A 26224-nucleotide genomic window follows, 5' to 3' on the forward strand; every position below is an offset into this window, starting at 1 on the left:
TTCGGGGAGGTGGAAATGATAGTAAGGAAAGGAGTACTTACTCGTCATCCGTCTCCTACTCTTCCACCAGTTTCCTTTTCCTCTCCGGGCTGAGAGGCCCGAGATCAAAAGGGAGCTCCGCATCGTCATCCGAGTCGACGCCTGCTGCGGGAGGCAAAGAAGGCGGCGGGGTTTGTGTACGCCCAGATGAAGAAGGGGTCGTTGCCTTCTTCTTCTCAGCGGCCCTTGTCAGCCCCTTCGCTACTGTGGCCCTCGTGTGGCGCCCGGGCCCCTCCAGGGTCAGTTGAGGCCGCGTAGCCCTGCCAGACAGGACCGGCTCACCGGAGCCATCTCGTTGCAGGACTCGCCCTCCTCCCCTGATTGGAGTCGGGCCCGCCGCCATGTCCTCCTCCGACGATGACTCGTCAGCCGCGTCCTCGACAAGCGGAGCTCCAGCATCGGCGCCACTGACCTCCCCGGTGGCCGCCGCCCACAGGGTGAACTGCTCCTCCTCCGCAACCATCGCGGCCTTGTCTTCCACGCCCCCGGCGCTGCCGGCCTCCGTGGCAAGCTGTGCCTCCCTCGCCCTGGTGGCGATGTAGTCCAGCTCCGCCTGGGTGGTGTCCATGACAAGCCGCCGCTCGGCGTCAGCATCAACGTATACCTCGGTCAAGGAGTCGAAGAATTGCTGCACATCTGTGTCCGTGGGCTCCTTCCAGCTCGGGACAGGGCCGTGTGCGTTGTAGTCCGGCATCATAGCAATGATCTCCGACCGACGTGAGTTATTGCACAACGGGACCACCCCCACCGGCAACTGGAAGAACGACCCCTTGACGGCCTTGCCGACCTTTGCGATAGCCCTTGCAGCCTTGCCGGTCCGTTCAACCTCGCTGTCGCAACCCACACCGAGCTGGAAGAGCCGCTGACAGAAGTGGGCATGCGCCATCACCGTGAAGTTGTGATCGAGCCAGGGCGGAGCCGCATAATGTCAGCCGGGTTTGTGAAAAGCCAGGCTGGCCTCCCCTTATTATGCAACGGGGCGATCCGGCGGCGAATGAAGTCCGCCCTGATCATCTCCAAGGTGAGCCCAGTCCGGGTCAGCCGAAGGATCCTGGTGGTGGCGACAGTCAGCCTCTCGTCGGCAGCATCAGCATCACCCCAATCGCTGCCATGGACCGGTGGCACTCGATGGACCTTGCAGAATTTCGGCGGGTCTTTGTCTTCAATCTAGCACCACCGGCCACGCCATTCATCCCACCTCTCCTTCATGGCTCCGTCCGGATACGCCCCCTTGGATCTTGGGATGCAGGCGACGCATCCGGAGATGGCGCCTCCGGGCTGGATTCAAGGGGAGAAATAATGGCGGAAGAGTGCCATATTGGGCTACACTCTGGCAAAGCCTTCGCAAAAATGCGCGAAGAGACCCAGGCACGCCACCGCATTCAGAGTAAAATCCAAGAGACGAAAGCCGAAGGTGTGCATGATGTCGCAGAAAAAATCAGAAAAAGGGGGGCATAATCCGCAAGAAAGGTAATCAACAAAAAAGGGATACTGATTTGGAGCAGGATCGGCGCAAGCGGTAGGAATGACGCGTGTCGCCGGATGCCCCGAACTCTCTCCCCCCGTCTTCACTCCCCATAAGGGCTTGAAGGAGGCCCAGAGCTCATGAACACCAATCGACGAGGGGAGGAAGAAGGCGGACTTTGTCCGATCCCCCGACAGCGCGCCCTCCGGCGGCTCCACGGTCCCGGAGCTCTTAGCCACCCCCTTGCCCTTGGCGGATTTGGGCGCCATGGCGGTCGAGAAGTCTAGAGGATTGAGGAAAAGGGGTGGCGAAACAGCAACAGCGGGCGGCGGCGAAAGCTTAGGAGGGAAGGAAGAAAGGAAACTGCGGCTCTGAGATTGGAAAAGGTACAGGAGAAGAGGAGAAAGTGAGCAGCGCGCCCACGGTTATTCCTTCTTATGGGGGAAAATGCGGGCCGCCTCCTTTCACATTAACTGCGACGTGACGCGGGCGCACAGAGCTCAGCCCCACGCATGCCGCCCACGTCACGCATGCCTCCCCATGCCGAGCCACGCGCGGGAGGCATGGGAAGCGCAACGCGCGAAGAAACTTACCGCGGTAAAAACTACCCCGCCTGCCCGCGCACCATTTTTGGGCCTAGCCCAACGACGCGATTGCGCTTACGTGTGGCCCAGGCCCGGGGGCTCCTATCGGTGTACAAAAAGAGGGGTACACTTTTTGTACCCCTATAACTGTGCACGGGCAGTCTGAGCCACGGACACCGCCACACTGAGCAAGGCAAGGGAGGTGAGCCAAGGTAAGGCCGAGGCTCGAAAGGAGCAGAATGACGCCAAGACCAAGACCACAAAGAGCAAAGGGGACAAAGCAGACTCCCCCGGCAAGATCCTTGCCGGGGGCGATTTTAGCAAACCCGACAAGACCCTTGCCGTTGCAGCTCGCCCCACACCTACGGAGCGAATCACCCTTGAGTCCACTGCCCCCGTGGGGCAAGGATTCGGGAGACATCCCCGTGGTGGCATGCAGATCTTTGTGAAGACATTCAAGATCAGATACACACTATAGAAGATGACGACCCTTGGCAGGATCCCAGCCAAGGAGGACCACAAGGCCCCCGGCAAGAGCCTTGACGGGGATGACAGCAGGCGCCATGGCAAGACCCTTGCCGGGGCTACGGCGAGGCCCTTGCCAAGGACACCCGTAGGGCCACCATCAGGCCCACGCCAATTCCAACCTCTACCACCGTTCGCATGCAGCTGCCGACCCAACTAGTTGGGCAGGCACCTGCTTGGTGGCAAGCGCATCTTCGTGGAGACCCACCGCTGCGCCACCTCAGCTACCTGCCTGCCTACATGGCACCACGGGCACCGCTGGCCAGGGCACGTGTCGACGCGAAAGGGATTGGCGACGGACAAGACTGGGCTCTCCCCCATCCCCGATAAAGCAGGGACACCTAAGCAAGACGCATTAAATGCGCCTTGTCATGTAATGCAAGGGATAAACTCGTATCACTATGCCCATTCCACCTCCTGTGTGCCACTGTGGCAACCCCTTTCCCTATAAAAGGAGGCCCAAGGCGACCAGGAGGGGGGTTCGTCTTTTTGGAGCTCCTCACGCCCCATTGCTAGCCTGAGAAGACAGATAAACAAACCACCAGAGCAGGAGTAGGGTTTTACACATCCTCGCGGCCTGAACCTGGATAAAGAACCCGTGTGCTATCTATTCGATCCGCCCTTCTCACAACCCCGCGCCCCGCAACCGTAGTAGGGATTCTCGTGATCCCATAGGTGTCGTCCTCGCACCGACAAAACCCGATTAAACAGGAAAGCGCAGGATTTTCCTTCGCGGTAGAAGATACTGGCCATACATTTCAAAGGCAATTTTAATGTATGCAAGCTGAATAATTAAGTAACAATATGATATCTAGTAAAACTAAAAACACATATGATTTATTGTGTTAAATTTTAGTAGTAGTGTTGTATTGCAAAGTTGTTAGATGTAACTGTAGAGATGTAGTTTTGGAGGGCCTACAGAGAGAAAAGCGTAATACGGTCACCGAACTTCAAAATAAGCTGATTACGGTCACTATATATGTTTTGCGGTGATTATACGGTCACTTGCTCACGGTTCAGCATCGAATTGCACTCTTTTGACCGGCCAAATAATCTGTGTGGCACCATGTTGACTGGTTAAATTGACCATGTTCCCTGTGGGTCCCACCTATCAGTTCGCATAGGGAAAAGGACAGATAAACACAAATTTATGCAGGCGCGACAAGACTCCAACCCGTGTGCGGGAATCACCTGGTTGTGCATGTGTCTGTCAGGGCCTGATGTGTGCGCATGCACGTGTAGGTTGAGCACATGAGCATGAGAGTGTGTGTTGGTTGTGTGGTGTACTGGTGTGTGCATGCATGCGTGCGTGTATGCATGTGAGTGTTGCGTGCGTGCGTGGCTGCGTGTGTACGTGTGCGTGTTGCGTGTGTGTGTGGCTGCATGTGCTCGTGTGAGTGTTGCGTGCATGCAGTTCGTGTGCATGCGTGCATGTGTGCATAATCACCGCACCATCTCATGTGTGTTAAAATAGACGGCTCAGCATACAAATACAAGGCCACCTTGTCCGATGTGCCCGCGGTCATGACTTCGAACCACCGTCCAATATTTTTTTGTCGTTTGTTTTCATTCTTACTAGCAAGATGCCCGTGCGTTGCTCGTAACATCAAGATGCATTTGTATGACTAGTTTATCTTGTGAGAGAAAAGGATGAATGAGGGAAGGCCTTATTTGCAAATTTGGAGGTGTGTGGGTACCTTTTTGCAAAATTGCCATAGTTTCCTTCCTATCCGTTAGATATAAATCGGACGGCCTATATTGCAGGATGGCTTTATTTTCCACTTTTATATTATTTCTGGGACTAACCTATTAACCGGAGGCCCAGCCCAGAATTGCTGTTTTTTTTGCCTATTTCAGTACTTCGAAGAAACAGAATATCAACCGGAGTCCAAACGGAATGAAACCTTCGGGAACGTGATTTTCTCACCGAACGTGATCCAGGAGACTTGGACCCTGCTGCAAGGAACAAAAGAGGCGGTCACGAGGGGGGGGGCCCTAGGGCACGCCCCCTGCCTCGTGGGCCCCCTGTTGCTCCACCAACGTACTCCTTCCTCCTATATATACCTATGTACCCCCGTCAGATCAAATACGGAGCCAAAAACCTAATTCCACCGCCGCAACTTTCTGTATCCGTGAGATCCCATCTTGGGGCCTGTTCCGGAGCTCCGTCGGAGGGGGCATCTACCATGGAGGACTTCTACATCAACACCATAGCCTCTCCGATGAAGTGTGAGTAGTTTACTTCAGACCTTCGGGTCCATAGCTAGTAGCTAGATGGCTTCTTCTCTCTTTTTGGATCTGAATACAATGTTCTCCCCCCCCTCTTGTGGAGATCTATTCGATGTAATCTTCTTTTTGCGGTGTGTTTGTTGAGACCGATGAATTGTGGGTTTATGATCCAGCTTATCTATGAATAATATTTGAATCTTCTCTGAATTCTTTTATGTATGATTGAGTTATCTTTGCAAGTTTCTTCGAATTATCCGTTTGGTTTGGTCAACTAGATTGGTAGTTCTTGCAACGGGAGAAGTGTTTAGCTTTGGGTTCAATCTTGCGGTGTCCTTTCCCAGTGACAGTAGGGGCAGCAAGGCACGTATTGTATTGTTGCCATCGAGGATAGCAAGATGGGGTTTTTATCATATTGCATGAATTTATCCCTCTACATCATGTCATCTTTCTTAAGGCGTTACTCTGTTTTTAACTTAATACTCTAGATGCATGCTGGATAGCGGTCGATGAGTGGAGTAATAGTAGTAGATACAGAATCGTTTCGATCTACTTGTCTCGGATGTGATGCCTATACACATGATCATACCTAGATATACTCATAATTATGCTCAATTCTATCAATTGCTCAACAGTAATTTGTTCACCCACCGTAGAATACTTATGCTCTTGAGAGAAGCCACTAGTGAAACCTATGGCCCCCGGGTCTATTCTCATCATATCAATCTCTATTACTTTATTTACTTGCTTTGTTTTTACTTTGCTTTTTACTTTTTACTTTGCATCTCTATATCAAAAATACCAAAAATATTATTTATCATCTCTATCAGATCTCACCCTCGTAAGTGACCGTGAAGGGATTGACAACCCCTAATCGCGTTGGTTGCGAGTAGCTATCGTTTTGTGTAGGTACGAGGGACTCGTGCGTGATCTCCTACTGGATTGATACCTTGGTTCTCTAAAACTAAGGGAAATACTTACGCTACTTTACTGCATCATCCTCTCCTCTTTGGGGAAATCCAACACAGTGCTCAAGAGGTAGCAAGAAGAATTTCTGGCGCTGTTGTCAGGGAGTTTGTGCAAAAGTCAACCATACCAAGTACCCATCACAATCCCTATCTCTCGCATTACATTATTTGCCTCTCGTTTTCCTCTCCCCCACTTCACCCTTGCCGTTTTATTCGCCCTCTCTTTCCCAATCTTCTCCTCTCTTTCTGTTTCGCCTTTTTCTCGTTTGCCTTCCTGTTGCCATGGCCGAATCAAAAAGAACTAAGGGATTTCTCCCGAGTTCTAGTGCCTTGGGTAACCCCTCTATCCTTTCTAAGATCATAAACAATGATGCTACAGAAAGACCCGCCAGGATCACCAATGAGAATTTAGATAATTTTGATGATGATGATTCCGGAATCTTTCGCTATTTACTTGATGAATCTTTAAAAGATTCTTGGGATAGGTTATTAAGGATTCGTGCTAGTTATGTGCCACAATATCAAATTGAGGTTTACTTAAAAAGTTTCTATGTTGGCTTGCCCGCCTCTTTCAAACAAGTTCTAGATTCTATTTTGAAGAAGGTTTTCTTGAAGGGGATGCTATAGATACCTATGAAAAAATGAAAACCATATTTGGGCACCCCTTAAATGATAAAGTTGAATCAACTACTCTCTTGTGCTTTTATCAAAATGAAATTATCAAAGAGATGAAGTCTAGCTTAGATGCGAATTTCCGTAACGTGCTTAATCTCACCTCATCCATTAATGGCAATGTTCTTAATCTGAATAGAAGGATGAATGACTTAGAAAGGAGATCCGCTCTTGCTACTTATGCATCAAGTGCCAAAGATGGCACTCGTTAGATCTATCCTTGCTTTTATGTCTAGCTAGGGGCGTTAAACGATAGCGCTTGTTGGGAGGCAACCCAATTTTATTTTTTGTTGTTTGTTTTTGTTCCTGTTTAGTGTTAAATTTTGTTTCTACTTTCTGTTTAGATGTGGTTTTATGTTTTAATTAGTGTTTGTGCCAAGTAGAACCTATAGGATAAGCTATGATGATAGTTGATTTGATTCTGGTGAAAAACACAAACTTTGCGCTCACGAGAAAAAATTCAATAAATCACAGAAACGTGATTTTGCATTGATTCTTTTTTATGCTGATCAATAAAAAAAATTTACAGTATGTCCTATTTTGGTAGAATTTGTAGAGTTCTAGAAGTTTGCGTTAGTTACAGATTGCTACAGACTGTTCTGTTTTTGACAGATTCTGTTTTTCGTGTGTTGTTTGCTTATTTCAATGCATCTATGGCTAATAAATTAGTTTATAAACCATAAGGAAGTTGGAATACAGTAGGTTTAACACAAATATAAATAAAGAATGAGTTCATTGCAGTACCTTAAAGTAGTCTTTTGTTTTCTTTCACTAACGGAGCTCACGAGATTTCTATTGAGTTTTGTGTTGTGAAGTTTTCAAGTTTGGGGTGAATTCTTTTGATAGATTATGGAACAAAGAGTGGCAAGAGACTAAGCTTGGGGATGCCCATCGCACCCCCAAGATAATCCAAGGACACCAAAAAGTCAAATCTTGGGGATGCCCCAGAAGGCATCCCCTTTTCGTCTACTTCCATCGGTAATTTACTTGGAGCTATATTTTTATTCACCACATGTTATGTGTTCTGCTTGGAGCGTCTTGTATTATTTGCGCCTTTGCTTGTTAGTTTAACACAATCATCCTTGCTGTACACACCTTTTGAGAGAGCCATACATGATTTGGAATTTGCTAGAATACTCTATGTGCTTCACTTATATCTTTTGAGCTTGATAGTTTTGCTCATAGTGCTTCACTTATATCTTTTGAGCGTAATAATTTTTGCTCTAGTACTTCACTTAGATCTTTTAGAGCGCGGTGGTGGATTTGTTTTAAAGAAACTATTGATATCTCATTCTTCACTTAGATTATTTTGAGAGTCGTTAATAGCATGGTACTTTGCTTAAAGATAATATACTTGGTATTCAAGATATGTGAAACTTTCTTTTGAGTGCGTTGAATACTAAGATAAGTTTGATGCTTGATAATTGTTTTGAGATATGGAGGTGATAATATCAAAGCAATGCTAGTTGGGGTGATTATGAATTTAAAGAATGCTTGTGTTTAAGTTTGTGATTCTCGTAGCATGCACGTATGGTGAACCGCTTTGTGATGAAGTTGGAGCACAACTTTATTTATTGATTGTCTTCCTTATGAGTGGCAGTCGGGGACGACGATGGTCTTTTCCTACCAATCTATCCCCCTAGGAGTATGCGTGTAGTGCTTTGGTTTTTGATGACTTCTAAATTTTTGCAACAAGTGCATGAGTTCTTTTGATTAATGTTGAGTCCATGGATTATACGCACTCTCACCCTTCCAACATTGCTAGCCTCTCTAATACCGTGCACTTTTCGCCGGTATCATACACCCACCATATACCTTCCTCAAAACAGCCACCATACCTACCTATCATGGCATTTCCATAGCCATTCCGAGATATATTGCCATGCAACTTTCCACCGTTTCGTTCATATGACATACATTACTTTTGTCATATTGCTTTTTGCATGAACATGTAGTTGACATTGTATTTGTGGCAAGGCCACCTTCATAATTCTTTCATACATGTCGCTCTTGATTCATTGCATATCCCGGTACACCGCCGGAGGCATTCATATAGAGTCATATTTTTTCTAAGTATCGAGTTGTAATTGTTGAGTTGTTAGAAAAATAAAAGTGTGATGATCATCATTATTAGAGCATTGTCCCAGTGAGGAAAGGATGATGGAGACTATGATTCCCCCATAAGTCGGGATGAGACTCCAGACGAAAAAAAAAGAGTGGCCATAAAAAAAGAGAAAAGGCCCAAATAAAAAAATAAAAAATGAGAGAAAAAGAGAGAAGGGACAATGCTACTATCCTTTTTCCACACTTGTGCTTCAAAGTAGCACCATGATCTTCATGATAGAGAGTCTCATATGTTGTCACTTTCATATACTAGTGGGAATTTTTCATTATAGAACTTGGCTTGTATATTCCAATGATGGGCTTCCTCAAAAGTGCCCTAGGTCTTCGTGAGCAAGCAAGTTGGATGCACACCCACTTAGTTTCTTTTGTTGAGCTTTCATATACTTATAGCTCTAGTGCATCCGTTGCATGGCAATCCCTACTCACTCACATCGATATCTATTGATGGGCATCTCCATAGCCCATTGATACGCCTAGTTGATGTGAGGCTATCTTCTCCTTTTTTGTCTTCTCCACAACCACCATTCTATTCCACCTATAGTGCTATGTCCATGGCTCACGCTCATGTATTGCGTGAAAGTTGAAAAAGTTTGAGATTACGAAAGTATGAAACAATTGATTGGCTCGTCATCGGGGTTGTGCATGATTAAATACTTTGTCTAATGAAGATAGAGCTTAGCCAGACTATATGATTTTGTAGGGATAACTTTTTTAACCATGCCATTTTGAGAAGACATGATTGCTTTGATTTGTATGCTTGAAGTATTATTACTTTTATGTCAATATGAACGTTTGTCTTGAATCTTTCGGAGCTGAATATTCATACTACAATTAAGAAGATTTACATTGAAATTATGCCAAAGTATCACTCCGCATCAAAAATTCTTTTTTATCATTTACCTACTCGAGGACGAGCAGGAATTAAGCTTGGGGAGGCTTGATACATCTCCAACGTATCTATAATTTTTGATTGCTCCATGCTACTTTATCTACTGTTTTGGACTATATTGGGCTTTATTTTCCAGTTTTATATTATTTCTGGGACTAACCTATTAACCGGAGGCCCAGCCCAGAATTGCTGTTTTTTTCCTATTTCAGTATTTCGAAGAAACAGAATATCAAACGGAGTCCAAACGGAATGAAACCTTTGGGAACGTGATTTTCTCACCGAACGTGATCCAGGAGACTTGTACCCTGCTCCAAGGAACAAAAGAGGAGGTCACGAGGGTGGGGGCGACCCCCCCTAGGGCGCGCCCCCTGCCTCGTGGCCCCCCTGTTTCTCCACCGACGTACTCCTTCCTCCTATATATACCTGCGTACCCCGTCAGATCAAATATGGAGCCAAAAACCTAATTCCACCGCCGCAACTTTCTGTATCCGCGAGATCCCATCTTGGGGCCTGTTCCGGAGCTCCGTCGGAGGGGGCATCTACCACGGAGGGCTTCTACATCAACACCATAGCCTCTCCGATGAAGTGTGAATAGTTTACTTCAGACCTTCGGGTCCATAGCTAGTAGCTAGATGGCTTCTTCTCTCTTTTTGGATCTCAATACAATGTTCTCCCCCTCTATTGTGGAGATCTATTCGATGTAATCTTCTTTTTGCTGTGTGTTTGTTGAGACCGATGAATTGTGGGTTTACGATCCAGCTTATCTATGAATAATATTTGAATCTTCTCTGAATTCTTTTATGTATGATTGAGTTATCTTTGCAAGTCTCTTTGAATTATCCGTTTGGTTTGGCCAACTAGATTGGTAGTTCTTGCAATGGGAGAAGTGTTTAGCTTTGGGTTCAATCTTGCGGTGTCCTTTCCCAGTGACAGCAGGGGCAGCAAGGCACGTATTGTATTGTTGCCATCGAGGATAACAAGATGGGTGTTTTATCGTATTGCATGAATTTATCCCTCTACATCATGTCATCTTGCTTAAGGCGTTACTCTGTTTTTAACTTAATACTCTAGATGCATGCTGGATAGCGGTCGTTGAGTGGAGTAATAGTAGTAGATGCAGAATTGTTTCGATCTACTTGTCTCGGACGTGATGCCTATACACATGATCATACCTAGATATACTCATAATTATGCTCAATTATATCAATTGCTCAACAGTAATTTGTTCACCCACTGTAGAATACTTATGCTCTCGAGAGAAGCCACTAGTGAAACCTATGGCCCCCGGGTCTATTCTCATCATATCAATCTCCATTACTTTATTTACTTGCTTTGTTTTTACTTTGCCTTTTACTTTTTACTTTGCATCTCTATATCAAAAATACCAAAAATATTATTTATCATCTCTATCAGATCTCACCCTCGTAAGTGACCGTGAAGGGATTGACAATCCCTAATCGCGTTGGTTGCGAGTAGCTATCGTTTTCTGTAGGTACGAGGGACTCGTGCGTGATCTCCTACTGGATTGATACCTTGGTTCTCAAAAACTGAGGGAAATACTTATGCTACTTTACTGCATCATCCTCTCCTCATCGGGGAAATCCAACGCAGTGCTCAGGAGGTAGCAAGAGTCTTCACATAGCTACATAATTATTTGACTACTCATTGATCTTTACTTATATCTTTTGGAGTAGTTTGTCATTTACTCTCGTGCTTCACTTATATCCTATGAGTAAATGGTTGAATGAATTGACTATCATAAATCTGAAATTATATATGTTTCATATGCTTATCCCATGGGGAGTAATGACTTCACATATAAGAAATATTGGTGGTAAATTTATTGAAAGTTAGCAAACATAGTATTGGTCACTTGAACAATTCATGAAAAATATTGAAGGAAAAGAGATTTCACATATAAATATACTATCTTGGGCATCTTCTATGATTGTGAGCCCCATTAATTATTTTAAAACTTGAGCATATTAGTTAGAGTTGAACAAGGAAGACAACATAATGAGTTATGCTTGGGTATATTTGTATAGAAGTTATATTGTTATGGATCCTCCAACATGTGGTGCTTCCTATTTAGAATATTTTGCTAGCCAAATTTCTGTAATAACGGGAATACTGCTTGTGCATCCAAAATCCTTGAACCAAGTTTCTTTCATGAGTGTCCACCATATCTACCTATATGCGGTATTTACCTGTCGTTCCAAGTAAATTTGCATGTGCCAAACTCTAAACCTTCAAATAATAATCTATTTTGTATGCCTGAATTGCTCATGTAGCGACTAGGAGTTGTCAGTATCTTCCATGCTAGGTGGGTTATTCTCACGATGAGTGTTGATTTACTTGTCATTCACGAGAAAGTGGCTGGTGATCGGGATGCCCAGATCCATGCTCGAAATCAAATCAAAATATAATCATCAAACAAAACACCCCCAGGACTGTTGTTGGTATGGACAGTACGCGTTGTTTCAGATCAGCCGTGGAGTGTGATTGTTGGTGGAGGGGGAGTAAAAACTTTACCATTCTATTTGGGAATCGTCTATAATGTGTTTAGCATGGAAGATAGTGAGAACTCTTGGTCGTTACATTGACAATGAAATCATACTTCTCAAAATTATATTCATCTCTGTTTTAAAAGCTTCGAGCTCTGGCACCTCTGCAAATCCCTACTTCTCTCTGCGAAGGGTCTATCTTTTACTTTTATGCAAGATTCAGTAGTATTCCTTCTTATTCCAACCTACTCTTTAGTGATGGGGAAAGATCTAAGCATATATGGCCATTCAGATATATTTGATCGTGAATTATTATTGTTGACAATTATCAATATGATAAATTAGTTGGGAGGCAAAACATTAAGTCCCTATCTTTCTCTGTGTTAAATGGATGCTATTTGTTCTAAAAATATGCTTTGAGTGGTAGCAATCATGGAAGACTATATGATAGCTGACTATGTGGGACTTGTTAAATCAAAGCTCTTACATAGACCCTTCCTGAAAATAAGATGAATTGCAATTGTTTAATGACTGAGAACCTAGTTTGTTAGTTTTCAAGAAAGTTTATGATCTATGCGTTAACATGTGAATAGCTTGCTACTTGATCATGAGATGTTTTATGAGATGAGCTACTATTTATGATATATAATGATGCTATAAAAAGTGATTGAAATTATCATTGATCAAACTTGTGCACTTGCTAGCATTCACACTTCATAAATTATTTTCTTTTATCATTTACCTACTCGAGGACGAGCAAGAATTAAGCTTGGGGATACTGATACGTCTCCAACGTATCTACAAATTATGAAGTATTCATGCCAAGTTTACAAACAATTTTTATGGTTTTGGTATGATTTGATTAGAACTAACCCGGACTGGTGTTGTTTTTAGCAAGACTACCATGGTGTCGTTTTTTCTTCAAAAATAAAAGTTCTCGGAATGGGCTGAAAATTTATGGTGATTTTTTATAGACCAAAAGAGACCCTCGAAGCACAAGAGATGGGCCAGAAGAGTCCTGAGGAAGCGACAAGGGTGGAGGGTGACCCCCTCTAGTGCGTGCCCCATGGCTTGCCACCGCCTCGTGGACCCCCTTGACATGAGACCGATGCCAAAAATTCCTATAAATCCCCAAACCTTCGAAAAGAAACCTAGATTGGGAGTTCTGCCGCCGCAAGCCTCTAAGTTCATGAAAAACCAATCTAAACCATTCTGGCACCCTGCCAGAGGGGGGAATCATCACCAAAGGCCATCTTCATCATCCGGGCTATCTCCATGACGAGGAGGGAGTAGTTCACCCTCGGGGCTGAGGGCATGTACTAGAAGCTATGTGTTTGATCTCTCTCTCTCCCTCCTTTTCTTGATTTGGCACGATCTTGATGAACCACGAGCTTTGTTACTATAGTTGGATCATATGGTATTTCTCCCTCTCTATCTTCTTGTTATGAATTGAATTTTACCTTTGAGATTTCACTATTATCGGATTGAATACTTTTATGGATTTGAGAACACTTGATGTATGTCTTGCGTGGGATACCCGTGGTGACAATGGGGTGTTCTATTGATTCACTTGATGCATGTTTTGGCACTCAATTCGTGGATTCCTGAGTTGACATTGGGGTAATCTATGCATAGTGGATGCACGTTTTCGTCCTTGTTTCTCTGGTAGAAATCTTGGGGCACTCTTTGAAGTTCTTTGTGTTGTATTGAATATTACGAATCTGAAGTTGTTTGATGCTATTTGAAGTTCTATCAATTGCCCAACAGTAATTGTTTTCCCACCGTTTGCAATCTTTCTCGGGAGAAGCCACTAGTGAAACCTGCGGGCCCCGGGTCTCTTCTTTAATATATTTGCCTTCGCGATCTATTTTATTTGCTTTTATTTTTAGTTCTGTTAAACCAAATATACAAAAATACCTTGCTGCATGTTATTTTATTTGCGCTCCATTTATCCTTTCTATTACAACTTTATCCCGTCTCCTCGCCAATTTCTGGCGCAGTTACCCGAAAGGATTGACAACCCCTTTAACACATCGAGTTGCGAGTAATTGTTATTTGTGTGCTAGGGCTGTTTACGTTGTGTTGCGTGGTTCTCCTACTGGTTGCTGTGCTACCCCTTGGTCTCATCACTAAGGGAAATACCTACCATTGTTGTGCTGCATCATCCCTTCCTCTTTGGGGAAATACCGACGTAGTTCTAGCAGACATCAAAAGGAATTTCTGGCACCATTGTCGGGGAGGATCATGTCAAGATAGTCTCCCATCAACGTGCTTTCTGGCGCCGTTGCCGGGGAAACATCACCAACATTTACCAGGTTCCTAATCACAAATCACGTCTCCTTGCAATTTACATAATTTGCCATTTTCCTCTCGTTTTCCTCTCGTTTTCCTCTCCCCCACTTCATAAAAATTGCAGTTTTATTCGCCCTCTTTTTCGTTTGCCTTTTTCGTGGCAGATCTCTTGTTTGCTTGTGTTGCCATGTGTCTTCTATTTGCTTGGATCTTCGCTTGCTAGAAATCTATTGATATGGATCCTCATCCACTTGCTAATCTTTTCAAAAGATCAAACTATGATGAACCAATTGCTAGTGATTTGAGTGCACTTGATTATCTCTATGAAGTTTTGCTTGAAATTCGTGAATCTGAAAATTGTGATGAAGTGTTAGAAGAAGAAATTTATAAAGTGATTCATGATAGCTCCTTGAATAAAAAGCATGACTGCAATGATGTTATTATAAATTCTATTAATGTCAATTGTGCTAATAATATGCAAAACCCCAAGCTTGGGGATGCTAATATTGCTATGTCCACTACTTATTTCAATGATCATGACTAGGGTGATAATGATTCTTATGATCTTGAAAATTTATTTAAACTTAATGATGAATATCCTTGCGATAATATTAAAAGTGAGTTTGGAAGAGTGTCAACTTTAGCTAAAAGTAATCCCACATATTTGGAGAGTCTTCAATCTTATGAAATTATTGATGAAAGTGGGCTTGGAGAGGTCATGACTTTATTTGATGATAATCTCACTATTTTGGAAGAGTGTCAACTTTGCATGCATGTGGATCATGAAGAGAATATTTTATGTGATAGTTATATTGTTAAATTTGATTATTATCCTACATGTAATTATTGTGATAGAGGAAAATATGGTTGTAAAAAATTTCATGTTGCTAAATTACCTCTTGTTATTTTGAGATCATCAATGTTTTATTCCTCTTCTTTGCATATGTTAGATGTTTCTTGTCTTGATAATTTGTTTGCTTATAAAATTCCTATGCATAGGAAGTATGTTACAATTAAATGTGTTTACCACATGTTTCATGATGCTTTCTTTATGCTTCAATTCTTGTCTTTTATGTGAGCATCACTAAAAATTTATGCCTAGCTAGGGGCGTAAAACGATAGCACTCGTTGGGAGGCAACCCAACTTGTATCTTTTTGCTTTTTGGTTTTCTTGTTGATTTGAATAAAACACACAATTATGCCTCTGATTAGATGTGTTTTTGTAGTTTAAATTAGTGTTTGTGGCAAGCAAGGCCTTTGGGATGATTTGGGTGAGAGTTGATTTGATGTTGCTGAAAAACAGAAACTTTTGCGCTCACGAAATTATTTTTCGTTTTTATTAGAATAGTGCTTTGGAGTTGATTCCTTTTGCAGAAGATTAATTAACAAATTTCTCACGTCGTCCAAATTTTTCAGAATTGTTGGAGTTACATAAGTATTCAAAGTAGTCAGATTGCTACAGACTGTTCTGTTTTTAACAGATTTTTTTGTGTTGTTTGCTTGTTTCGATGATTCTATGGTTTTCTTTGAAGAGTTTTTGCCATAGAAAAGTTGGAATACAGTAGATATAATGCAAAAATAAAATATGAATGGGTTTGCAACAGTACTTATAGTAGTGGTTTGCTTTCTTATACTAACGGATCTCACGAAGGTTTTGTTGAGTTGTGTGTGATTGAAGTTTTCAAGTTTTGGGTGATCTTACGATGGATGAAGGAATAAGGATTAGCAAAAGGCTAAGCTTGGGGATGATCGAGGCACCCACAAGATAATATTCAAGAAGTAGCGAGCAAGTAAGCTTGGGGATGCCCCCGAGTGGCATCCCCTCTTTCTTCTAACAACCATCGGTATTTTACTTGGAACTATATTTTTATTCGTCACATATTATGAGTTTTGCTTAGAGCATCTTGTATTCTTTGCTTGTTTTGCTTTGTGTTTTAAGTCTTGAATCCTTCCTGGACACACCTTTTTGAGAGAGACAAAAAATTATGCTATGCTTGCTCCTATGCTTCACTTAAATTTTTAGAGCCTTGGAACTGCTCTAGTGCTTCACTTATATCTTTTTGAGCATGGTGTGCTTTGTATTTTTGAAGAAATGCTCTCATGCTTCACTTAGATTTATTTGTGAGTTAGTAAATTTTTTAAGAAATTCTCTCTTGCTTCACTTAGATTATTTTGAGAGAAAGAAATATTATGCTCATGTTCTTCACTTAAATATGTTTGAGCGTATTAAAAGCAACATATGAAATAGTCCCAAACTGATAGATATCCAAGGAGGATATAATATAAACTTTCATGAAGATCATGGTACAAAATAAATTTTGTTCTTTGTAATGGTTTTGAGATATGATGATATGATATGTGAGTCATGTTGATGAGTAATTATGCTTTAGTAAGAATACTGGTGTTAGGGTTTGTGATTCCCTATGCAAGCACGAAAGTCAATAGTTATGCAATGAAATTACATCATACTTATGGTGTATTATTCGGTGTTACTTATGCTTAATGCTCGGGTACGAGATTTTCTGTTTCTTGGTTGGGCGCTTCTCAATCTTTTTGCTAGCCTTCATTTTGCACTAGTATGATCACTACTTGTGCATCCAAAACCCTTTAAACATGTTTTGCCATATGAGTCCACTATACCTACCTATATGCGGTATTTCTGTGTCGTTCTAAGAAAATTTGCATGTGCCATCTCTAATTTTCAAAATAAATTTCTCTTTTGTGTGCTCGTACCGCTCGCGAGGTAGTGAGGGGTGGCCGATGTTTTCCATGCTAGATGTGTTATTCTGACGATGAGTGTTTATTCACTTGTCATTGCACGAGAGTAAGGCAAAGGTATTAGGGATGCCCAGTCCCACAATGAAAAATGAATTTACATTATGTTGTCAAATAATAAATTCCTTGGAAGGTGTTGGTACGGAGGGCACCCGTGGATACGGTTAGCCATGGAAAGTGAAAGTATGGTGGAAAAAGGAATAAACTTTATTTTCTGTTTGGGAACCGCCTATGATGTATCTAGCATGGAAAGTATTGGGAACTCTAAGTTGTTTTCATTGGTGCGAAAAGTATGCCTCCCAAAAAAAATTATCTCTCAATTTTCGCTTTGAGCTCGGATACCTCTACAAATCCCTACTTCCCTCTGCGAAGGGCCTTTCTTTTACTTTATGCAATTTTTATATTGAATTTGAGTCTCCATCTTGTCTTATAAAGCACCAACTAAGGGGCACAATGACCATATTTGAGCATTGGGTGTAGCTAATATTCAACTGTGTTTCATGAATGGATCAATGGTTGAGCATAATGGGCTAGGGATAACTTGCTTTAGTGTTGATATTTTGAAAGACGTGGTTGCTTGTTGATATGTTTGAGTATTAAAATCTTCATGTCAAAACTAGACTATTGCTTTGAACCATATAAAAGTCCAAATATCCATGCTACAAAGAAAAAATTATGTTATGAACATGTTAGGCAGCATTCCATATCAAAAATTCTGTTTTTATCATTTACCTACTCAAGGACGAGCAGGAATTAAGCTTGGGGATGCTGATATGTCTCCAACGTATCTATAATTTTTGATTGTTCCATGCTGTTATATTATTATTCTTGGATGTTTTACAATCATTTTATAATCATTTTATATCATTTTTTGGTACTAACCTGTTGACTTAGCGCCCAGTGCCAGTTGTTGTTTTTTGCTTGTTTTTTACATCACAGGAAATCAATACCAACCGGATTCCAAACGCAGCGAAACTTTTTGTGGATTTTTTCTGGACCATAAGACACTGTATGTGCCAAGAAAGTACCAGAGGGGTGCTCCAAGGGGAGCACAACCCACCAGGGCGCGCCCAGGTTGGTTGTGCCCACCTCGGTGGCCTGCCGCACCGCCTCTTTGCTCTATAAATACCCTAATATTCTAGGCTCTGTTGGAAAAGGCAGTGCCTAGGAGGCGCTTAGGCATGCCTAGGCACTAGGCAATGGCCAAACGCCTCGCCTAGGGCATAAATGGAGGTCTAGGCAGGGCAAGCAAGGAATTGCCTACTCAAGCAAGAAATCATGCCACATACTGCACTGTTATGCCAAACTGGTTATATTCCAATGGCAGTAGATGGCAACTAACTTATTTATATGCCCTAAACTAATATCAACACCCATACAATAATCACAAATACACTATGTGTAAAAACTATATTACCGCCTAGGCTGCGCCTAGGGCGCTTAGGCACCGCCTAGGCACTAGGCGAAGGACAACCGCCTCGCTTACGCCTACCGCTTTTTCCAACCTTGATTCCAGGAACCCTAAGGGAGTCGACGAAAATCAATTCCAGCCGCCGCAAGTTCCAGAAACACCAGATCCAATCTAGACACCATCACGGAGGGGTTCATCATGTCCATTGGTGCCTCTCCGATGTGGCATGAGTAGTTCTTTGTAGACCTACCGGTCCTACTTAGTAGCTAGATGGCTTCCTCTCTCTCTCTCTCTTGATTCTCAATACAATGATCTCTTGGAGATCCATATGATGTAAGTCTTTTGCGGTGTGTTTTTTGGGATCCGATGAACTTTGAGTTTATGATCAGATCTATGTTTTTATCCATGAAAGTTATTCGAGTATTCTTTGATCTCTTATATGCATGATTGATTATAGCCTTATATTTCTTCTCTGATATTTGGGTTTTGTTTGGCCAACTTGATTTATTTATCTTGCAATGGGAAGAGATGCTTTGTGATGGTTTCGATCTTACGGTGCTTGATCCCAGTGACAGAAGGGAAAACGACACGTATGTATTGTTGCTTTTAAGGATAACAAGATGGGGTCTATTTCTACATAAATAGATCTTGTCTACATCATGCCATCATTCTTATTGCATTACTCCGTTTTTCCATGAACTTAATACACTAGATGCATGCTGGATAGCGATCGATGTGTGGAGTAATAGTAGTAGATGCAGGCAGGAGTCGGTCTATAATCTTGGACGTGATGCCTATATAATGATCATTGTCTGGATATTGTCATGATTATTTGAAGTTCTGTCAATTGCCCAACAGTAATTGTTTTCCCACCGTTTGCTATTTTTCTCGAGAGAAGCCACTAGTGAAACCTACGGCCCCCGGATCTCTTCTTTAATATATTTGCCTTTGCGATCTATTTTATTTTCTTTTATTTTTAGTCCTATTAAACCAAAAATACAAAAATACCTTACTGCACTTTATTTTATTTGCGCTCCATTTATCCTTTCTACTACAACTTTATCCCATCTTCTCGCCAATTTCTGGCGCCGTTACTCGAAAGGGACTGACAACCTAACACATCGAGTTGCGAGTATTTGTTATTTGTGTGCAGGGGTTGTGTTGCGTGGTTCTCCTACTGATTTGATAACCTTGGTCTTATCACTGGGGGAAATACCTACCGTTGATATGCTGCATCATCCCTTCCTCTTTGGGGAAATACCGACGTAGTTCTAGCAGACATCAACAGCGGGTTGGTTGTGTCAAAGTAGTCCTTCCAAAGAAGGAAATGACCGCTCTCTCGGTTGCGATTCAATACCGGAATGTGCCCCGGGATCAAGCCCCAGAACATCGGCTGCTATCTATTAAGGTGGTCATGGACCAACGCGACAGTCAATATCTCCTTGGATGAGGAATCGTCAAACTCACACATGAAATTGTGGAAAAAGAACTCGTCGGCGTAGTCCATACTGTACCTTGAGGCAAACCGCCGAACAACTTGCGGGCGTCGACAAAGAAGCTGGCTGGCGAAGAGATGCGTGCCTCCCCTGGAGCAGGTGGCTGGCCTGGCGGCGTCCGACGACTGTGGCGATGTCAGGACAGCGGGCGGTGTCGGACGAAGGAGCTGGCCGGGGCGCGGAGGCGGCTTCCTGCTTGCGGCGACGTCGGAGTTGGGGGTGGGAAGCTGTGGTGACCCGGTGGCGAGGCGATGGTGGCGACGATGTCGGAGGTGGCGGTGTTGGGGAAGGTGTGTCGGCACGGGCTGCTGGCAGAGGCACCGGAAATGGGCGGCGGCGACCACGGGATGGTGCGGGCGAGGGCTTGCTGTCGATAGGGGTGAAAGAGGATGGTCAATATGCCACCGACTAGCAGGCCAGGGGAAGGAGTAGGCGCGCATCGTCCGATGCAAATCAGGCTCCAAAGTCAAAATTGGGCCGGAATGGGTTGGCAGGCGCAGGAAAAGCAAACACGCATCCGTTTAAATCGGCGCGTTGGACAGTTTTTTCTAGAGGTAATAGCACCCGAGGTACTCTAACTTGCATAGAATGTGATAATTCAGTCCCAAACTTACAAAATGCAACTCCATCATACCCCAACTTGCACTAGATGTGATGATTTAGTCCCCAGCCTATCACAACCCGACAAGTGGCAGCCAGGTGGCTTGACCGGTCTTCCTCCACACTTTTGAAGGAAACACCCTGCCGTCTTCTCTAATTAACACACAGTACTGGATGTTAAGGTGCAGTTAACTGCATGAAGCACAAGAGTTGACGTCGCTGTCACCTACGTCCTGCTCGTGGGAGCCATGGCATTGGAGCTCGCGTCGTCTCTTAGGGCGGCAGGGTCTTCCTGGGCGTGCGCGTCCTACCATGCCCGGGGATGGCACCGGCTCTGCGATGCGGTGATGTGCCTCCGCCGGATGCTCAAAGTTGGAGCAAGGAGGAGTGCCTCCCTGGACTCGCTTGGGCAGTACAACATGCTGGACCTCTGCACCGACGCCAACAAGGACGGCCACCTGAGAGGCAAGATCGCCAAGATGATTGGACTTAAGGACCGATGGCAGAAGATGCACTACTCAAGCACCGCCCCCGTCTCTGACGCCATCAAGACTCTGCTGCTGAGGGAGATCAGGAAGAGGAAAATAGAAGATCTGAGGAATGCACGGGGCAGGTGGATCCTCAAGGAGAAAGAGATGTACGAGGATCTCACACGGACCGCCGACGACACCGAGCTGGACCGTAGCATCATGGTGTGGCACATCGCCACCGATCTCTACCTCTCCATGTGCCCTGGCCCTGACCCTGACCCGGACAAGGAGGTCCGGGACAGCATACAAGTGCTCTCCAACCACATGCTGTTCCTCATGGTGGTGCATCCCTACCTGTTGCCCGGAGTTGTTCGCACCAGCCGGTACATGGAGAACTTGAAGTACTATGATATGGTGTGGTGGGTTAATTTGAAGGCCACCAAGGAAAGCACCATGAAGCTGTCAAGAGCGGACATCATCAACAAGATAGCCGACAGTCACCAAACCACCAACTTAATCATCTTTTATTATCTGTGATCTGAATCTTGCTGCTGATTTGCTGATACTCTTGTGCTTCATGCAGAGCGGGAGATCGGCGTTGCCGCGCCTGAGCCCGTCGTCCAGTACACACTGCCGGCGCCGCTGATGCCATCCCCGCCCTCGGTCAACGGCACCATTGTCAGTGCCAGCACCAGCAGCATCTCGGCCACGTCGCAGAGCCTCCTCGACAGCATGTTCGCGCCGTTTTCCGTGGCCCAGGTGTCGCAGTACCCGGAGCGCGCACTGGCCGCCAAGCCCTCGTCGCTGTGCCTCGCGACCGACGCCGCGTCCGCCCAGTTCTCGGCCCCCGCGGCTGACTGGCAGCAACAGCTCCCGCCGCCGTCGCTGTCCCCGTCGGCGCACATGTCAGCCACGGCGCTGCTTCAGAAGGCGGCGCAGATGGGCGCCACCTCGTCGAGCTCCTCGTTCCTGCGTGGGCTGGGCCTGGACATCTCGTCGTCATCGCCGGCGTCGACGTCGTCAGGTCAGCATCAACAGCACCACCACCACCACCACCACCACCAGGAGCCCATGCAAATGCAGTTCCCGAAGGGGTGGCTGCAGCAATGGCCGCCGCGGTTGGAGCCCGAGCCAGCTCCGATGATGTCGGCCGGGCTGGGCCTCGGGTTACCATACGACTCTACCGGCGGTCCGATGGGGTTGCCGGAGCTCATGATGGGCCAGTCATCACTGTTCAGCGTCAAGCCGGCCACGCTAGACTTCCTGGGGCTCAGGATGAGCCCCACCGGTGCAACGACGAGCAGGGGCCTCCGGCCTCCCCGTGTTCATGCAGCCCATGGGCGGCGCGGTCGGCATGGCCCGGACCGGCAGCGGCGCGGCAGAGACGTTCGGCTCCGGCCGGGGCGCTCAGGCCAAGCCGTGGGAGAGGAACTCGAGCAGCTCGCCGATCCTGTGAAAGGACTGCTGGGCAGTAGTAACACGTAGCACAGCAGCTGTAAAATGCTGCTTGTGTCTAATTAGCAGCAGCTAGTCGTCAGTCCTTTGCCGTTCTTTTGTTTCTTAGGTTACAATCAGGTACGTAAGTTACTTTTGTTCCTTCAGGCTTCAGCTTAGTAGTACGAACGCCTGCCATGCCCTGCCCTGAAGCAAAATTTCTTTTCAAGTTCATTCACAGATCAGTCAGTGTTTCCTACAGTTAACTGCACCTTAACATCCAGTTATGGAATACAAGGGAATTAAAATCTTAGCTTGGTCTCTAGCTGAAACCAAAGGGTGCATGATACTAGCAATGGAACAAATCATATATGAGATGGCAAAATGAGTGGGATTGACCTGCTGAACCAGAGGGCAGCGAAAGATCAACAACGAGAAATCTAATTTTTTTTTCTGCAAAAGTGCGTGCGGGCTGATTAAAGAAAACGGCAGGGGGTTTCTGCAAAAGTGTGTGCGCTGACCGGTCCAGCCATCTGGCTGCTACTTGTCGGGCTGTGATAGGCTGGGGACTAAATCATCACATGAGGTGTAAGTTGGGTATGGTGTAGTTGCATTTTACAAGTTTGGTACTAAATCGTCACATTCTGTACAAGTTAGGGTACCTGAGGTGCTATTACCTCTTTTTTCTATCTGCGCGTCTAGACTAAATGGGTAGGCGCATTGGAGTTGCTTTTACGGTCTAGTAACCTACTAGAACTTTTACATCCGGGTTGGTTTTGTACTCCGTATGAACAATTATCTAGTGATTGAGTAAAATAAAACTTCTTTTTAATAAAAGAAGAAGAACAGACGGCAAATTCTTTGTCGTCTATTGCCACATGGAATTTCCGTAACAACCAGCAGTTGAGAAGCACACAGCTGAAACCAGAAAAACGCCGACGACATTACGGTGCACATCATCATGGCAGTACCATCTGGAGCAGCATCTCGTTCCACGCGTCGATGGGGCCCGGCAGGCACCAGTGCACGCAGTCCTTGTACAGGGTCACGTTCTCGTGCGCCCAGTGCCCGTACCGGCTCGGGTGGCCGTCCGGCCGGAGCAGCATCGCCGCCGTGGTGTCCATCAGCACCAGCCTCGCGCCGCCCCCTCCTCTCCTCCTGGCCGCCTCCTCCTCCTGCGCGAACTCCTCCACCTGCGCCGTGTGGAAGTCGAGGCTCAGCCCGGCCATGCGCGTCTCGTTCGCCGCGTACGGCCGCGTCCGCCGGCAGTCGCCGCCCTTGTTCCACTCCCCGCCCTCGAAGTGCGTCGGCGACACCGTCCGCACGATCGCCGTCCCTTTGAAGCCCGGGTGACTCGTAACCGCCCGCAGCACCGTGCGGAACGCCACGCGCTGCGAGTGCCGCAGCGTGAGGTCGGGCACGCCCGGGACGAGGCAGTAGTGGCAGGCGACGAGGCGGCCGGACTCGTAGAACAGTGACGGCCGCGTGAACCAGTTCGCGGCCGAGAGGACGAGGTAGTCGGCGCCCGCCACGCCGGGCAGCCAGGCATCGTCCGGCTCGTCGAGGTAGATGTTCCACAGCCGGCCGCTGCCGTAGTCGGCGTCAGACTGGTTCGCCTTGACGAGGAACGGCGACCAGAAGGTGGAGATGGTGAAGTTGTAAGACTCGTAGTACAGTGTCCTGAATTCTTGGTTTTTCGTCGTGGAAATGTCTTTGGGGTACTCCAGCTGCAAAACAAAAAATGAATCAAAATATATTCTCCCTCTCTAATAATCGAAAATGTAAATCATACATTTCGTAGATCAGTGATTTCTTGCAATAATTAGTGGACTGAAATTTTAAACTGACGGTTACCTTGGACAAGAGGCACATGAGGGACTGCATGTGGTTCCTGGCGAGCGAGTCCCCGACGAAGGCCATGGAGCGGCCCCTGACGGCGTCGAAGAAGGCCGCCGCGTCGAACCGCGGGAGCTCGCACTGCGCCGGCCGCCAGCGCCACCTAAGGAACCCGAGGTCGGGGCGGCCGTACTTCATGCAGTTCTGGTGCTCCTGGATCAGCGGGCAGGTCCGGTTCGTGTAGTACGGCTCGCCGCCGTCGTCCGGCACCCACTCGCCCCGGAAAATGTCGCATCCCTTGGGTACCCGGGCGACAGCAGGACGCCCGGGCTCGAGCCGCGGCGAGTCCGACGAGGAAACTGAGGCGAACCCGGACCTGTAGGTGTCGAGGAGCGAGCGTTGCTGGCGCGCGGCGAGGAGGAAGAGGACGAAGAGGCAGAGCGCCGGGAGGGACACCGCGGTCGGGCTGGCGAGCTGGAGCTTCTGCATTCGCTGGTTCGGGGATCTGCTTCGCTACAATGGCCAGAAGCGGCGGCTGGCTGGCTGCAGGGAGAGCGGGCGCACGGAGGGGGAGTGGGTGGGCGACGAGCTCGCTAGCTAGCGCTGCGAGTAAACAATGGTGAACGCAGTACCTGCTCTGCTCGGCTTGTCGTGGGGCAGGCTGGTCGTGTAGTTTTTTACGGTTGTGAGGCGTGTTGTTGTTACTCCGAGGACAGCGTCGCAGCGATGGCAATGTACATGGCGACGAGGGTTAATTGTCTGTGGCGCGCATGTGACGGTACGTCAGCTTTGGTTTGATGGGACCCTCAAAAAAAAAAGCTTTGGTTTGATGGGAAAGGGCCGGCAGGGCCGGGCCGGCCCCCGCGCCTGCGCTTTACTTTGAAACGCGCGTACTGGGCCCGCTGAGCGACCGGTCCATCACGTGACACTTTGTCGAGCGGATAATGCGGTCACTTGGGCAAGCAACAGCAGCAATGCAGCATGCTAGCAAACCATTGCTTCACCGTGGCCGTGAGAACACTCGAGAACTCAAGTGTTGTAGCACAAGGGCGGAGGGCGCGCGCGTATATGGTATGATGAGGTGCCGCGTGCGTGTGCTATGACACCTTGGTATCAATGTGTCACGTAAAGGGGAGCAGCCCCACGGCCGTCTTCGCACAGGCATAATGAGAGACCCAGCACCGGCGGCCGGTGATGATCTGTCTGAAGCGGTGACACCGGCGGCATCGATCGGCCCGCATGCCGTGTTGTGGCCGAGTTTCGTGTTATGACCCTTTTAGCGTAGAAATTCGAGATCTGACCTCCGTTTCAATTTTTTTTTTTAAATCTGACCCTTTCGTAACCACCAGGGGGGCTCGGCGATAGGATCAGTCAACCTACCGTCAAGAGGCTCGGCGATAGGAAGACGGCCACAACCGTCAACTAACGTCCAGCACACCTCAGCTTACCGCCAAGGGTCATGGCGGTAGATTATGGGATCCTACCGCCGAGCCCCATGGCGGTAGGGTCATGGGGTTTTTGGCTGTAAACTTGTTGTAACCGTAAATGGCAAATCCTTGGCGGTAGGGTGTGAGAACCTACCGCCAGGGGGCTCGGCGGTAGGGCCATGTGGTTTTGCATTTTTAGTGTTTGTTTTTTCCTAAAGTTTTATCACAGCAAAGATAACAGTATAGTATATATTTTAAGAGCCTAAAATATGTAGATCTCACACAATATAACATGTATCACACTCGAGATATTAATAGCAAACGGTTTCACATAGTTTCGCAAATAGCAAATAGCAAACGGTTCGAACTAATACATAGTTTTACAAATAACACATAGTTCGACTACCCCAAGTAACACAAGTTGTTTCGCAAACCCAACTAATACAAGTAGCCAAGACCGGAATTACTTGCTTCTTCCCCTCTTGGA

General features: G+C 46.1%; 1 protein-coding gene and 1 pseudogene across 1 annotated transcript; one reads left to right on the top strand and one right to left on the bottom strand.

Annotated features, from left to right (window-relative positions):
- The first annotated feature begins 20818 nt into the window (after positions 1-20818).
- Positions 20819-22696, top strand: LOC123157776 (uncharacterized; annotated as a pseudogene).
- Positions 22697-23280: 584 nt separating this feature from the next.
- LOC123161253 (protein trichome birefringence-like 21) lies at positions 23281-25030 on the bottom strand. The gene is made up of 2 exons (XM_044579109.1): positions 24329-25030; positions 23281-24201 (listed from the first exon to the last, which is right to left on the bottom strand). The coding sequence occupies exons 1-2, from the start codon at positions 24797-24799 to the stop codon at positions 23434-23436; spliced, it is 1239 nt and encodes a 412-aa protein (XP_044435044.1). The 5' UTR covers positions 24800-25030; the 3' UTR covers positions 23281-23433.
- Between the last annotated feature and the right edge of the window lie 1194 nt (positions 25031-26224).

The sequence above is a fragment of the Triticum aestivum genome, chromosome 7B (assembly GCF_018294505.1).
Source record: "Triticum aestivum cultivar Chinese Spring chromosome 7B, IWGSC CS RefSeq v2.1, whole genome shotgun sequence".
Classification (NCBI taxonomy): domain Eukaryota; kingdom Viridiplantae; phylum Streptophyta; class Magnoliopsida; order Poales; family Poaceae; genus Triticum; species Triticum aestivum.